The following is a 16,375-nucleotide window of genomic DNA, read 5'->3' as shown; positions in this document are numbered from 1 at the left end:
CTGACATTACAATGAAGGGCTGGGGAACCATGGCTGTGAGGTGAGAGTGGTAAAACTGAGAAGGAATCAGGACCATATTTGGAGGTTGGGCTGGGCACAGAACACTTATTGCATTTGCCTCTGACCTCCTCAAAGCAGGTAAATGAGCCAAGGATCAGCACTAGGGTACTGGACTGGGAGGTTGGGGACCATAATAGGGATAGTAATGATTTCAGCCCCTGCAAAGACCAGACTTGACACATCCTGTGCTCAACTGAGGTTAACTTGATGACTTTCCAGAGTCAAAAGGGATCAAGGAGAGAGGACAACTTATGCATGGTAAATCATCTTTGTCTGAAAGGTGAACACGGCAGCCCACTATTTCTGTGACACTTCAAAAGATCTGGGATTTTATCTAAATGGACACTCCTTCCACCCACACACAAAGTATCCCTTCCACACCTCAGGTTTTGGGAACTGCTATGGGCAAAACAGATTAACCACGGAGGAGCCAGCTTCCTCCAAATTTAGCTAGGCTGGCCTCCGAATGACAATCTGTCCCTGGGCCTGTACTCTGGTCTTTCCAGAGAACCTGGGTTACTTCTGTTCCATGAGGCAGCACTGGAATCGTGTTTTAATGAAGGCTGAAGAACAATATAATTTAGAAAATGACAAAGGGTACAGAGAACTAATATGGAAGGCTTCATTTTTAGCTGAAATCATAAACTTCCATTAAAAAGTTTAGAGATGGCAGAGTGGATAGAGCTGGACTTTGAGTCAGGAAGACTTGAGTTTGAACCCTAACATGAGCTGGGTGTGAACCTGAGCAAGTCACTTAATCTGACTGCCTCAGTCTTCTCACCTGTAAAATTCCTCCCCATACCTACCATACCTACCAGAGGATTGCTGTATGAGGACCAAAGGAAATACTATCATATAAAACACTTTGCAGACCTAAAAGAGTTATGGAAATATTAAATGCTTTCTTTCTTTTTATTCCAGATGCACTGCCTTTTGTTTTGAAAAAAAAGTTTTAATTTATATAATCAAATCCATCCATTTTTCCTCCTGACAGATTTATTTATTAAACTGCTAAAACTTTTCCTCTCTCTAATGAGTAAAGTAATATTACTTTTAGAATGTCAATGATTTTTGAAACTATTTAGATCACTGATCCATTTGGAAATGATTACAGCATATGGCACGAGAAGTCTGGCCGATGCCATTTGTTGCCACACTGTTTTCAGGTGTCATAGCTTTCAGTTTCTTCCCTGATGTTCTGTAATCTAAGATTTCTTAAACATGGGTTGATTGGACGCTTTAGGTTCTAATTCTGGATGATTCATTCTAAATAATCTTTTGGAAAAGCTCCACTACCAGCCAGCTTGCTAATTACTTCTTTACAGTATAACTGGTGGTAACTGACATTTACATGGTATTTTTTTTTTGCCAAGCACTTTACATATATTATGTCATTTGAGACTTATACCCACCCTAAGAAGTAGATTCTACAAGTATGATCTTCATTCTCTAGATGAGGAGAAGGTTCCAAAACGTCAAGTGATTTGTCCACATAGGGTTACATGGCTGGGGAGTGTCAGAGAAGACCAAATGCTTGCCCTGAGGATGTCCAGCAGTGCAGGGGCCCTACTCCGCTTCCTTTCTCAAGGCCCAGATAATGCCCTGGATACTCTTCCCAGTGGTTGCCTGTCTTTAAAATGCAGACAGTATTGGTCCTGCCAGAGCTTTGTAACATCTGATGGTATGAAAATGTAAACTGCCTACTTGTCTTCACAACTCTTAATCAATCTGGAAGCCCAGGATAGTTTCTGAGTCAGGAAAGAGACCGCCCTTACCGAGTGAGGTGACATTCACATAATTCTCCAGCATCACATCCCGGTAGAGAGTCCTCTGAACAGGATGTAATCGATCCCATTCCTCCTCAGTGAAATACACTGCTACGTCCTCAAATGTCACCACCTCCTAAAACATCAAAGACAACCCCATAGAAAGGGCAAAGGCATTAGCGACCAGAGAGGGACATGCAGCTGAGTGTATGGATTGCAGCATTAAGCCGTGCCAGAAACTGCAACAAAGACAGGAGGCCCCCTAGCCATTCTCTGTCAGGTCTCTACTGCACAGTCTCAGTCAAGCAATTCAACCTGCCTGGATCTCATGTGGAAAATGGGGATAACCACTGGTAAAGGCACATTCCCCAAATAATGGAAATCAATGGTATTACTTTGTCCAAGCTGCTGGGAGAGGGGACTGGGGCTCAGGCCCCTACAAGGGATGAGAGATTGAGGCAAACTGGAAAACTGAGGAAGGCCAGAGGAAGACACAATTCACCTGAGACCTGAGCGCCACGAATGAAGCTGCCATCACCTTTCCTCCAGGGCCCTCTTGGGCAGGGTGAGAAAACGAGAACTATGGGAAGACAAAAGAACCAAGAGTTAGATCAGTCCGGCCCTGTGATTCCCCTGGGGAGCCCTGGGTGCCAAAGGATTCTGGGAAACTAAGGAAGAGCCCCCTGCCAGCACCCCCTTACCTGTTCTGATAGGAGTTACTCCTGAATGCCTGGTGTGCCCATGACATTCTTCTAGTGGGGAACAAGGGAGCAGACAGGTACAGAGGACCACTGGAAGCTACCAGAAAGTGTGTCAAGTGTGCCTTTGCCAGGGGCTCAGGGATTGGCGAAGTTGTCCTTCCTCAACATCCAGCTCTGCAAAAGGAGCAATGGCCAGCCCCTGGCACATGCCTGCTTGTAGTATGTAGCTGAAGCTAACCCAGGGAGGCCTGTGCAACCTCCCTCAGACTTCTCTATGGGTGACGGATGTCAGCAGCAGGCTGGAGGAAGGAAAGAAGACCCAGAGCTGGGTCTTCACCAAACATCAGGTAGCCAGATGTTAGAGTCTCAGAAGAGAAATAATCAGCTGCCCCCATTCCTGGACAGGACAATGGAACAAGCCAGGTCACGGGACTCTGGTCTTTCCAGGCCCCATTTTCTGAAGTGAACAGGGGAAGTGGTAGGACTGGCCTTAGGCAAAAATTTGAGAGTAGCTAAAAAGTGGCCTTTCAGACCCTTCCATCTCTACCTTGTGGAAAGTGACAAGTGGACCCCGTTCCTGGATGGCAGAAACTAGCACTGACCAGAAACTGGGGATCACTGGATTGCAATGGCATTAAGTGCCTACCATGTGTTGGGCACTAGGGCCTGAGTGAGATGAAATAGTCTGTCCTACATTCTTGCAGGAATATGAAGTGTTCCCTGACCTCTGTTATATCCTCACTGGATCCTAGACCCAGAGCTGGAAGAGACCCCAAGGGCACACAGCTCCTTCATTTTATAGGTGAGGCTCAGGGAGGCAAAGGTAACAAAGTATCAGAGGTAGGATTTGAACCTGTGTCTTTTGACTTCTTTCCACTTAAGGTCAAACTAGTTTAATTATGAATAGTAATAGCCATGCACATTTACATGGCATTCGAGACCTACAAAGCACTTTGCAAATATAATCTCATCTGACTCTCACAACCACCATGGGAATCGGGTGCTGTTCCTCTCCACATTTTACACATAAGGAAAGCCAAGGAGACAGACATTAAGTCGCCTGACCAGGGTTGTTCACACAGCAGGTAATAAGTATCTAATACAGGATTTGAACTCAGGGCTTCCTCTCTCCATTTTATGTTCCTGAGAGAATGTAGGCTGAGGGCACATTATTTCATCTCTCTTTCAGTCCCTAGTGCCTAATACATAGTAGGCACTTAATGTCACTTCAATCCAGTCTGTCATCCAATAAAGGGGAGAGGAGACACCTCTCACTTCAGAGGTGAAGATATGATCCCTGTGTTATGCAGCTCTCCAGTGTCTGGTTAGTGCTAATTTCTAACATCCAGGAAATAGGGACACTTGTCAGCTTCTACTGTTGCTGTCTTGAGCAAGGTCTTCTGGGTAACATGGAGAATGAGGGCCCTGGGGGGCCTAAGCAGAAATCAGTTTATTTTGGAACATGCAGAAAGTGAAGAGACCCTCCCTAATAACTTGGCTTGGTGGTCTGGACTTAAGATCTCAGGTTGTTTTGTCAAAATCTAAACTTTTCCTCATTTCCTCAATATGTCAAGGTGGTGCTTACCTCTCTAACACTTGCTTCTTCAGTTCAATGTTATAAAGGGCTATCTGGCTCAACTTGATCAATTCTCTCATTTGGGATCATCTGAGACCAGGCTGAGTGGGCTCTTTTTCCTGTCATGACTATTACCTCCAGAATGTAAGATTTACTCAAAGTTAAAAAGGCTTGGCAAAGTCCCATGGGTCTATTTACCCTTTTTATTAAAAGAAAACTGAAAATGTGTATACAATACTTTCTATACTGTAGGTGGGATAAAGTTACTTTGCTGTAACTTTGATTATTTAAAAGATTGTTTGGTGTGCTTATTCAGACAATTTTAATGTGTTATGGTTTAAAATAGAGCCATAAGGTCAAGCCTTAAGCTATACGTTGGTTTATCTCTTAGTTTTCAGTAGTTCATGAGAACCAGGAACAAACCTGACTAGAAAAGGCTGTTGAGATCACAGCAAAATGTGGAATGCTGTTCCCAGCCCCCATCACCACACCCCAGGAGGGAATGGTTCTGAGTGAGGGAGGAATATAATGGGAGAGAAAAGGAATGTTAAAAAAAAGATTAATTTAAAAAAATTTTTTGAAAGGAAAAAGACTAGAATATTTAGAGTACATAGGGTCAAGATGGAAAAGAAATTGTTCAATTTGAGAAACAAAAAAAGAAGCAATAAGGCTGTAGGGGTGTGGGCAGCACTGGTACCCTGAAAGCTGCCTGACATTTTAATCAGTGGGGTATGTGAACTTGGGGCCCTACAAGGAAAGATAAGTAAATGACTTTGAAATATTAAACCAAACCAAACCAGACCCAACATCTGTTCTTTTAGATTAGGAATAGTTTCCTGTTTTCACAGAGACAAGGAGACTGGTTTCTTCTCTCTTTTCCCTACTTTTCCCTAAATCACCTCTGTTCCCAACCTTCATCAGGGAGCCTCAGGTATGAAAGACTTTTAACAAATACAGAAACATAGACCTTCATAACTGGAAGGGACCTCAGAGATCAGCTTAGTCTAATTCCCTCATTTTACAGAGGGGCAAACTGAGGCCGAGGGAGATTAAATCACTTGCCCAAGGTGACATATAGTATCATAGTTCTGGGGTTAGACAGGGACTATGAGGTCAGCTAGCAACTCCTTTATTTTACACAGGGGGGAAATTGAGGCTTAAGGTGAAGAGGTGACTTGCTCAAGGTCTCTAATGGGGTAACAGATCTAAAGGTGGAAGGGGTGACCTCAGAGACTATCTAGTCTAACCCTCTCATTTTACAGAGAAACAAACTAAGGCCCAGGGAAAGGAAGTGACTTGCCCAAGGTCACACCTAGGATCCTAGATCTAAAACCAGAAAGACCCTCACAGGTCACCTAGTCTAACCCCTTCATTTTACAGAGGGGGAAACTGAGGCCCAGGAAGGAGGAGTGATTTGCTCAAGGTCACACAGGGCATCGCTGGCAGAGTAAGGACTCGCACCCACACCTCGTGCCACCTGAGCCCAGTGCCAGCACACAGTAGGCGCCTGCTGACTGCCTGGGTGCCAGGGTGGGGCCATTACCAAGGCAAGGTATGGGACAAAAGGAGGGGGGCCGCTGGTGACGATTACATGGCCCCCGGCCGGAGAAAAGGAACAGGAAGAGTGGGAGGGAGGGAGGAAAAAAGGAAGGGGCGGGGAAGAGGGAAAGGAAGACGGGGGAGGAAGGAAGGAAGGAAGGAAAGAAAGAAAAAAAGAGGAAGGCAGAGGCAGCGAGCCCGCCCAGCCGCACTCACCTGCGACCGGCCGAGCGGACGGACGATGGCGGGGCCGGAAGTGCGGCCCCACCCCCCAGCGACCGCCCCCGTGGGCTGCGGAGGCCGGCCCGCCACTTCCGCTGCCTCTCTAGGACGCCTCGGAGGTCCCTGAGTCTCGGTCGTCGTTCCCCTCACACACCTGGCTGCCTGGAAGAGGAAGTGGGGGACCAGGGGTGCGGGAGGCTGCGTACTTGGCCGAGCGCGGGACAGCTGTTAGACTTTCTGCTCTGTCTCGGGACAGCCCTTTCTCTCCTGGTTCTCCTCCTACCTCTCTGACTGCTCCTTCTCTGTCTGCTTTGCTGAATCCTCCTCCAAATTGTGCCCTCTAACCCTAGGTTTCCTTCTGGATTCCATCCTGGGTCCTCTTCATTTGGTGATCTCATCAGCTCCTGTGAATTTGAGGAGCATCTCTATGCTGAGTATTCTCACATCTACCTGTTCTGCCCCCCAAACTCTGCTGACCTCCCGTCCCCCATCTCCAACTCCCTTTCAGACATCTCAAACTGGAAGTCCAATGAATATCTTAAACTCAGTATCTCATCATCGCATCCCATAAACCCAGCCCACCCTTCCGTGTTACTATAGAGACCAGCACCATCCTCCCAGTCCTCAGGTTCACAACGTAGGAGTCACCTTGGATTCCTCACTATCTCTCATTCTCCACACCCTCCCCCCTCCCCAAATCTGCTGCCAAAGTCTATCAATTTCACCTTTATAACATTTCTCGAATATTTTCCCTTTTCTCCTCTGACACTGCAATCCCTTGGGGAGGGGGTCAGGTCCTCATCCTGTCACATCTGCATTATCATAATAGCCTGATGGTGGGTCTGTCTGTCTCAAGTATTTTTCTATTCCAATCCATTCTCCAGTAAGCCACCAAAATGATTTTCCTAAAGTGCAGGTCTCATCATGTGATTCCTCTTCACAAAACTCCAGTGGCTTCCTATGGCCTCCAGGAGCAAATACAACATGCTCTGTTTGTTATTCGAAGCCCTTCCTCACCTATCCCCTTCCTACCTCTCCCAACTTCTTACACTCTCTACCATGGACTCTTGAATTGGTGACACTGTTCCCCTTCCTATTGTACAAACAAGACACTCCATCTCTTTCCTCTAGGCATTTTCTCTGGCTGTCCACCATAAGTAGAAAGGTCTCCCTTCTCTGCTTTGACTACTCACCTCCCTGGGATCCTTTAAATCCCAACTAAAATCCTACCTCCCACAGGAAGCCTTCCCCAGCCCCTCTTAATCTCTCTCGTTAATTATTTCCTATTTATCCTGTATATAGCTTGTTTGTATATTGTTTGTTGTCTCTTCCATTAGATTGTGAGCCCTTTGAGGGCAGGGATTGTCTTTTGCCTCTTTTTGTATCCTCAGTGCGTAGCATAGTGCCTGACACATAGTAGACATTTAATAAAAGTTTATTGATTGGTTGATTTTTGCATTTTCCTTTTACATCTTTGTTACAAGGGATGACTCTCTGAGTAGGACAGGAGAGGTATATATACATATATATGTGTATATATATATATATATATATATTTAAAAAAGGAATATGATGTAAAAGAAAAAAACACATTAAAAAAAAAACCAGAAAGAGTAAAAGGTAGGAGATCCTCTTTTTGCAGAGGTGGGAGACTATAGATATGGAATATTGAACACAGCTTTCATTTATTGATGGGCTTTCCCTCTTTCTTTGGTAGAAGGGACAACTTCTGGAAAAACCCAGCAAAGTCAGAGGTTTATCATTGTTAGCAATCTCTGCCAAGTTAATGGGAGTTAGGTGGTATGACAAGTTTCTCCTGTGTTGTATTTCTGATCATCAGATAGTTCAAACAATTTTTCAGGTGATTATTTATGATTCATTTCTTCTTTTGAAAACTGAGCATTCAAATCTTTTGACCTCTAAGGGAGAACTTCTTAGGGCAACATATTTCCCTCCCAGGATTCCTTTCTTTTCTGGGTGCATTAATTTTTGTTGCTCAAACCACTTTTATATTTACTAATCAAATTCATCTGTTTTGTCTCCTATAATTTCTTCTATTTGACAAGTAGATAAGACTTTCAGTTTTTGTGACATCAAAAGCTGTTGTGGTTCCAGTTGATTCATTTGGTATTCATTGTGGCATGTTGTGTGAGATGTCCTACATGCCACTTACTGACTTAAAAGGATGGCTGAAGACAAACTGAATGAGTGAAGAATGCCCAAGGTCCAGAATACAGCACACAGTTGGACCTACTACCCATGTGGTCTCTCCAGCAATACAGTAGATCTCAGATAGATACTACAAACGAACTGGGAGCTGGGCCCAGATTTGAAGAGCAGCACAGGCTGTACTGTCTTTGAGAAAGGGCAGAATGTTTTAATGATGCCAAGATTTGCCCTGCTCAAAGGGCCATCTTAAAAACTGATCAATAAAGTGACTTGTTCAAGGCAGCAAAGCAAAGAAATGCTGAATTTGGGACTTGAACTGGATTGAGAGGTGGAAGGGGCTTCAAAGGTCACCTAGTCCAACTCCCTCATTTTACAAAAAAAGACACTGAAGCCCAAGGAGGGGGAGTGACTGACCCAAGGTCACACAGGCAGGATTTGAACCCAGGCCCTCTGAGACCAGATCCGGCATTTTTTTTACCGTATTGTCCATATGTTTTTATTGTTTGTCTTCTGAGTCCAAGATCAGTGCTCTTTTTCTTCCTTTTTGTAAAAATATTTTATTGATGCTTTCTTTTTTTTTTCTTCCCCACATAGTCATTTCTTAACACCAACCCCCCAGAGTGGTATAGTAAATAGAATGCTGGACTTGGCAGTCAGGGAGTCCTGCATTCAAATCTTGCCTCTGCCATATACTAGCTATGTAAATCCTAGGTAAGTCACTTTGCTGCATTGGGCCTCAGTTTCCTCCTCTGTAAAAATGAAGCACAGTGCTTGGCACATAGTAGTCACTTAATACGTCTTGATGAATGACCTCTAAAGTTCTCTCCAACTTTAGATCTGGGATCCTATTGTGTGACCTTGGGCAAGTAATTTCACTTCCCTGGGCCTGAGTTTCCTCCTTTTTCTTCCTCTCATCCTCTTTTATTTCTTTCCTCCAAAAATTGGAGGATTGGACTAGATGACCTCCAAGGTCCCTTATGGCTGGAAATATTTAGAACAAAGTTGTAAATTAAGTAAAACCAGGCAGAACATTCCCAGCATTCCCTTCACTGCACACTTAGCCTCTGGTCCTTTGAATCAGGAAGTTTATGCATTCTAGGAGTGGTCATGGATGGACAGGTGCCAAAAGAGGGGGCAGGGACCTTCAAGGAAAAGGTGGAAGGTGTAAACCAAGGCACTCTGGTGGATGAGGAGGAATTTGTTCCAAATACCAAGCCAGCTCTGGGGAGTGACAGGGCCAAGCTGGATAAGGGGAAAGGTGAGAGGGGGAAAAAAGATGACTTCCAGGGCAGCCCTTTTGGATGGTGGTGATTGGGGAAGAGATTGAGAAATAAGGCCAGGGAGCAAATCAGCACAGAGTTAATGAAGTGTGTAGAATTAGTCTGAAGGGTTAGTGTTAGAGAAACATTAATCAAGTTTTGCTGGGATGTTCTAGAGCCAGCAACAAATTAGGGCTTGCTTTATTGTTTTGCTGATTGTCTAGATTTAAGAAAGTGATGGAGAAAAGTATGTTGGGAGTACCTTGTTGGGAGGAGAGCTGGTTACCCAACATATCATTGGTTTGATGCCATCATTATAGGGACCAGGTGAATTTACCCCAGGTGTTATAGGTTGGGTAATAAGGTTCCCATTGGGAAGAGGAGGCCTGTCAGATCGTGAGCCAGTGTCCCTGGATAAGGGACAGAAGAACATGGCACAGTGGAAAGAATGGTAGATTTATTAGCAAGAGAATCTGAGTTCAAATTCCTTCTCTGCTTACTTACTACATATATGACCTTGGGCACATAGTCTCTCTAGCCTGTAAAATGGGGAGATTGGACTTAGTCCCTTCTAGCTTTAAATCCGTGATTCTGGGTGCCCAGGCAAAGAATACATCTAAATAAAGTGCTATCAGAAATGTGGGAAGGGAGAGATTACTTTAGGGTGGGATGTAGTTAAGGAGGAGGTCTGCAGAGTCAGGGCCTGGTGGGTTTGGTTATCTTGAATGAAACGAAGGACTTCAGCCAATGAGATGCAGAAGTGAGTTGATTCCAGGCATGGGAGACAGTAAGAAAAAAAGAGGCTAGCAAGGGAACTATAAACAAAGTACAGAAAAGTTTAAAGGGGGAAAAAATCAAGCCTAGGTGACATCTAGGTTTTTATCCTTGAAGGAAAGGAGAGTTGGTGAATGGTACACAACTTCATAGAGAAATTGCATGAAGTATGTAGACAAATGACCAAGGAAAATGGGATCACGAATGCAGAAGCTAACAAAGAAAGGACACATTAAGAGGACAGCACTGAAGGGCAATTCTAAGAGTTTGAAAAAAAAATGGGCAGAACCAGTAATTTACAATTATTTTGCTGAAAAAGGCTCCTCAGATTTAGAAATCATTTGAATTCATGACCTTTGCAACTGTTTGCTCATTGTGAAAAATATCCTGCCCCAAGTGCTTTAAGCAAATCTCACTCTCTGTGGGAATTAGGAACAAGGGAAGCTGTTCCGAATTTCTGTCCCCAAACCACTGGAAAATTTTTATAGCCTGGATCATTCCGTCTACGAATTTTCAAAGAGAAAAGATTTGTTTTAAAGCAGATTAAGATTGTAGAAAGTGGAGGTGATGGCAAGTGGTGTTGATTTCAAGCCACCATCGTAATTCCTCTATCAAAATCTGGAAGTCAGGTTCAAATTTCAAAATCCCCAAGAATGAACTGGTTTCTTCAAAGGTAAGCTCTTTACAGAACTCTTTCCTCCGTTTCCACAAAATAAAAAAGAAAGGAAAGGAAACAAAAGGAAAGGAAAGGAAAGAGGAAAGGAAAGGAGAAAGGAAAGGAAAGAGGGAGAGAAGGAAGGAGGGAGGAAGGAAAGAAAGAAAAGAAAAAAAAAGAAACTGATAGATCAAGTCACTTTCCTTTCTAGACATCAGTTTCCCCATGTGTACTGCATTTCATACTATACATTTATGCATTCTAGGAGTGGTGATTGAGCCAGCCAAAACTGAGTCTAGTATCTGATGAAAGAATTAAGGTTTATTTAAATAAGGTTATGATCATCTTTGAAAATAAGTGCAGATACCGATCCGATTGGCACACATGGCAGAAAAGGAAAATGCCAAATGTTGGAGGGGAGCTGGAAAAATTGGGACACTAATTCACTATTGGTGGAGCTGCAAACTGGCCCAACCATTCTGGAAAACAACTTGTAACTATGCCCAAAGTGCTATAAAACTGTGGATTCCCTTTGACCCAGCAATACCACTACTAGGTCTGTATCCCAAAGAGATCAAAGAAAAGGTAAAAGGACTTATTTGTACAAAAATATTGTAGTAGCTCTTTTTGTGGTGGCAAAGAATTGGAAATTGAGGGGATGCCCAACAATTGGGGAATAGTTGAACAATTTGTGGTATATAAGTGGAATGGAATATGATTGTGCTATACCAAATTATGAGCAGGATGCTTTCAGAAAAACCTGGGAAGACGGTATATGAACTAATGTAAAGTGAAGTGAGGAGAACATTGTACACAGTAACAGCAATATTATATGATAGTCAACTGTGAATGACTTAGCTATTCTCAGCATTGCAATGATCTGACACAATCCCAAAGAACTCCTGATGAAAAATGCCATCCACCTCCAGAGACAGAACTGATTGTCTCTGAATGCAGATTGAAGCATACTATTTTCACTTTCTGTATTTTTTGTGTGTTTTTTTTCCCCTTTGGGTGTGTGTCTTCTTTCATAACATGACTAATATGGAAATGTAGGATCTTCAATTGTGAATAACTGAGCTATTCTCAGCAATCCATTGATCTAAGACAATTCCAAAGGATGCATGATGCAAAATCCTACCAACCTCCAGAGAAAGAAGTGATGAAGTCTGAATGTGCAACGAATCATACTTATTTTTAACTTCATTTTTTTTTGAGGGATGTGCATGTCTAATATGGAAATATGTTTTGTATAGTTTCACATGTATAATGGCTATCATACTGTTTGCTTTCTCAGTAGGAGAAGAGGGAATAAGAGAATTTGGAACTCAATTTTTTAAAAAAGAATGTTATAAATAAATAATAGTGGGGGGGGGTGGAACTACAGGAAAATAAAAAAAAACACCATGGGGCAATGTGGAAAGTGCTGGTTTTGGAATCAGAGGACCTAGTTTCAAATTTCAGTTCAGTTCTACCTTTGTGACCTTAGACAAGTCCCTTTTCCTCTCTGTGCCTCAGTTTCCTTCTCTGTAAAATGGAGTGGGGAATATATGGCCTCTCAGTTCCCTTCCAGCTCTTCATCTAGGATCCTGTGATCTCAGATGATAGCTTCCTGGCAGAAACCCAATCTAGAAACATCAATCATTGCTCCAAGAATTAGTCCAATAGCTTTGTTAGTTCACAATACTTAGTGTGATGACCATAAATATGACATTAAAGAAAACATAGGTGACTTTCAGATTTCTTCCTGTTTATTTTCATATATAAAAGTTAGGAAAACTGATGAAATTCTAAAAAGTTTTTTTTTTGGTTAAGAGCTGATTATGAAAAAAGGCCAAACCAATTGTGCTACATGAATGTAATGGAATGCTAGTGCACCATAAGAAATGATGAAATGGACAGGTTCTGAAGACACTAGCAAGACTCATGGAGAGTTAAGTCATTAGAACTCGGAGAACAATTCAGAGAATGGCATTGTAGAGAAAGTCAATTTTGAAAGACTTTCAAACTCCAAACAATGCAGTGACAAATTAGAACTCTGGAGGCCTGAGGATTAAAATGCAGAATGATAACCTACAATTTTGGACATGGAAAAGTGGGAATTTGATTTGTAAGTCTGCAGTTGTAATGACTTTCTTTTTAATTGTTTAATAGGGGACAGGGGAAAGAAGTAGGAAAGGAGAAAATAAATGCAAGTTTAAAGTAAAATAAATGAGTTAAATCCCCACCCCATGATATAGAATCAAACAACTGCTTATGTGAAATTAGGACTCTATAAAGAAATCCTTTGGTCCCATTCAAACTTAATTATTTGCTCCTAGTGGGGCAGCATACTAGAAAATGAAGTCAACTGGGCTTTAGGAAGCATTGCAAACAATAAGGCTAATGGAGGTGATGGAATTCCAGCTGAGCTATTTAGAACCCTAAAAGATGATGCTGTTAAAGGGCTGCACTCAATATGCCAGCAAGTTCGGAAAACTCAACAGTGGCCACAGCAGTGGAAAAGATCAGTTTACATCCCAATCCTAAAGAAGGGCAATGCCAAGGACTGTTCAAATTGCTTAACAGCTGTGCTCATTTCACACACTCTGCATGAGATTCTGCAAGCTCAGCTTCAGCAATATGTGAACCTAGAATTGCCAGAAGAGCAGTCTGGTTTTGAAGAGTCAGAGGAACTAGAGGCCAAATTGCCAACATTTGCTGGATTATGGAGAAAGCAAAAGAGCTCCAGAAAAACATCTACTTCTGCTTCATTGACTACACTAAAGTCCTTGACTCTGTGGATTACAACAAAATGTGGCAAGTCCTCAAAGAGATGGGAATACCAGATCATCTTACTTGTCTCCTGAGGAACCTGTACGTGGGCCAAGAAGCAACAGTTAGAACCAAACATGGAAGAACTGATTGGTTTAAGATTGGAAAAGGAGTATGACAAGGCTGTATATTGTTACCTTATTTATTTAACTCATCTGCAGAGTACATCATGTGAAATGCCAGGCTGGATGAATCAAAAGCCAAGATTAAGGCTGCTGGGAGAAATATCAACAATTCCAGATATGCAGATGATACCATTCTGATGTCAGAACATGAAAAGGAATTAAGAAACCTCTTGATGAGGGTGAAAGAGGACTGTTTAAAAGCCAGCTTGAAGTTTAACATCAAAAAGAAAAAAAGATCTTGGCAACTGGTCCCTCACTTCCTGGCAAATTGAAGGAGAAGAAACAGAAGCAGTGTCAGATTTTATATTCTTGGGTTCAAAGATCACTGTACACAACAACTGCAGCCATGAAATTAAAAGATACTTGTTCCTTGGAAAGAAAGCTATGGCTAATCTGGATAGCATACTAAAAAGCAGAGATATCATCGCCTTGTTCACAAAAGTCCACATAGTGAAAGCTATGGTTTTTCCAATAGCAGTGTGTGGCTGTGAGGAAAAGCTGAAGAATCGACACTTTCAAATTGTGGTGCTGGAAAAGACTTTTGGGAGTCCCTTGGATAGAAAGAAGGTCAAACCAGTTGATACTTAAATTAATTCAGCCTATTCGTGGGAGGTCAAATACTGAAGCTGAAGCTTAAATACTCTGGCCACATAATGAGAAGCCAGAATTCACTGGAAAAGATCTTGATGTTGGGGAAGATCAAAGGCAAAAGGAGAAGGGGACAGCAGAGGATGAGATGGATACCTAGTGTCATAGTAACAACGAACATGAACTTGGACAGACTTTGAGAGATAGTGGAGGATAGAAGGGCCTGGTATGCTATATGATTCATGGGTCACAAAGAGTTGAACTTGACTCAACCATTACAACAGAGTGGCGCAGCAGCACAAAGGATTAATACCATAGATGAGCAAGGACTTGAAGTTAATAAAGCTGATTTTTGAACAAAACTACTGGGAAGTGACATATCCAAACAAGTTTTGTTCCCTTCAGTAGCTTGGAATCTGATCTTTAGATCTGCTGCTGAAAACATTTTGAAAACTCAAGAGTTCAATGGCTGTGAGCTATTGTTTTGAACTTTCTCAATGGTGGCAAATCTTCATCCACTGAGAATCAAGTCCAGCACATGAGATGTGAAATTAACCTGGTCACTACCATTTATTTTTAAATTTTAAAAACACCTTTCCTTATTTTGTGCTCTCTCTCAAACCAGTTCTGTCAAGTTCCCCTAGAAGGTTTGAGGGGCAAGGCTGGACAAAGTGCATCAATACCTTATGGTGATTACTTTTAAGGGGCCAACCACAGTAGTAGAAATAGTAGTAGTGGTAGCAGTAGTGGTAGTAGTAGTGGCAGTGGTAGTAGTGGTAGTAGTAGTAGTAGTAGTAGTAGTAGTAGTAGTAGTAGTAGTAGTAGTAGTATTGTTACTACTATAGTACTTACTATTACTACTATATTACTATATACTACTAAATAAGAGGAAGAGGAGTAGGAGGAGAAGGGAAAGAGGAAAAAGAAAGAACACTAGTCAAAAAATCCAAGTTCTTGGCCCTGACAATGATTAGTTCTTTGGACCCTATTGGCAGGTAGCTGCTAGAGAACTGACCTCCAAGCCAGGAAGCCCTGGGTCAAAACCCAGCTTCTGAGACATACTACCTGTGTGTCCCTGGGCAAGTTAACTTCAATTGAGGGCTCTAGGCAACTCTATGAGACTCTAGGCTACAGAGAAAGGTCTCAACTTGCATTAGTAAAAGGAGTTTTCTCACCAGGAATTCCCTATATCAATGAAATCCCAAGTTCAATGCCAATCTCTATCTTGATAGATAAATCACTTACTCTCAGTTTACTCATCTATGAAATGGGGAAGATGCTATTTAACTCAGAGTTATTACAAGGAAAGCAATTTAAGACTAAATGTGAGGCATTAATAGATTACATGTTGTCTCTCTAAAAAACACACACATATATAGTTGGCCTTTGAATTTATCATACGGCTTTGTTTTGCAATAGATTTACCTTTCTGTTTATGTTTTTCTTAGGCTCATAATTCTTTCTCGAAACTTTCCGTAACTGTTTCAATTACAGCCTATCTTCTCAAAGTAACAAATAAGGTCAGAATTGTCCCAAAGTAGTTCTAGCTTTTTTTTTTCTAGGTTAAGCGGTTTTCCTATTTTAGCATATGGAGGGGACACATTTCACCATCTCTCCATCTGTTGACATGAACTTCTGGCAGGAAGACCATGGATTCTGTATGTAATACTCAGCATGACATGTATGCTTAACCCAAACAATCCACGAAGTGGTTTGGAGATTCTTTTCCTCTTGCTTTCGTGACTCCCTCTGAGACACATCCCCCAGGGACTGGGAAATGCCCAATATTTTCCAACCAGGAAGGACATAAAGTCCCTCAGGATTCAATTCTCACCTCTCTTATGGTACTTCCTTATTGTTGTCCCTGGCAGAGCTGAGACAGGCCCAGCTGCAAAGGGCCTATAGTGATAGAGGACATTGTTCCATGTAGCTTTCTCATGATGAGCTGAATTACCTGTTCTAGTCTCATTTTTGCCTTTCCTAGGGTTTCCTAAAATGTGCATTATTTGGGGGATGGCAGAAGTGGGTTCCACTGAATTCATATTTATTAAATGCCGAAGCTTTCTAGTTGGGGCTGTCTATTAGTGAAGGTCAGGCCTGGCTGGAAACAAGAGCCTGTGGGTGCCC

The 16,375-nt window shown here is 42.4% G+C and overlaps 1 protein-coding gene across 1 annotated transcript in view; it reads right to left on the bottom strand.

Moving 5' to 3' along the window:
• LOC140516293 (uncharacterized) overlaps positions 1 to 16,375 on the bottom strand; it is a 58,952-nt gene that overhangs the window by 11,084 nt on the left and 31,493 nt on the right. The window contains exons 7-9 of the mRNA XM_072627300.1: positions 5,859 to 6,069; positions 2,329 to 2,406; positions 1,836 to 1,962 (exon numbers count right to left, since the gene is read on the bottom strand). Coding sequence (XP_072483401.1) covers positions 1,836 to 1,962; positions 2,329 to 2,406; positions 5,859 to 6,069 — 416 coding nt within the window. The remainder of the gene's footprint in view (positions 1 to 1,835; positions 1,963 to 2,328; positions 2,407 to 5,858; positions 6,070 to 16,375) is intronic.

Source organism: Notamacropus eugenii, chromosome X (assembly GCF_028372415.1).
Source record: "Notamacropus eugenii isolate mMacEug1 chromosome X, mMacEug1.pri_v2, whole genome shotgun sequence".
In the NCBI taxonomy this organism is placed as follows: Eukaryota; Metazoa; Chordata; class Mammalia; order Diprotodontia; family Macropodidae; genus Notamacropus; species Notamacropus eugenii.
Note: the sequence above shows the minus strand (reverse complement) of the source record. Positions and strands in the feature narration are given on the sequence as shown.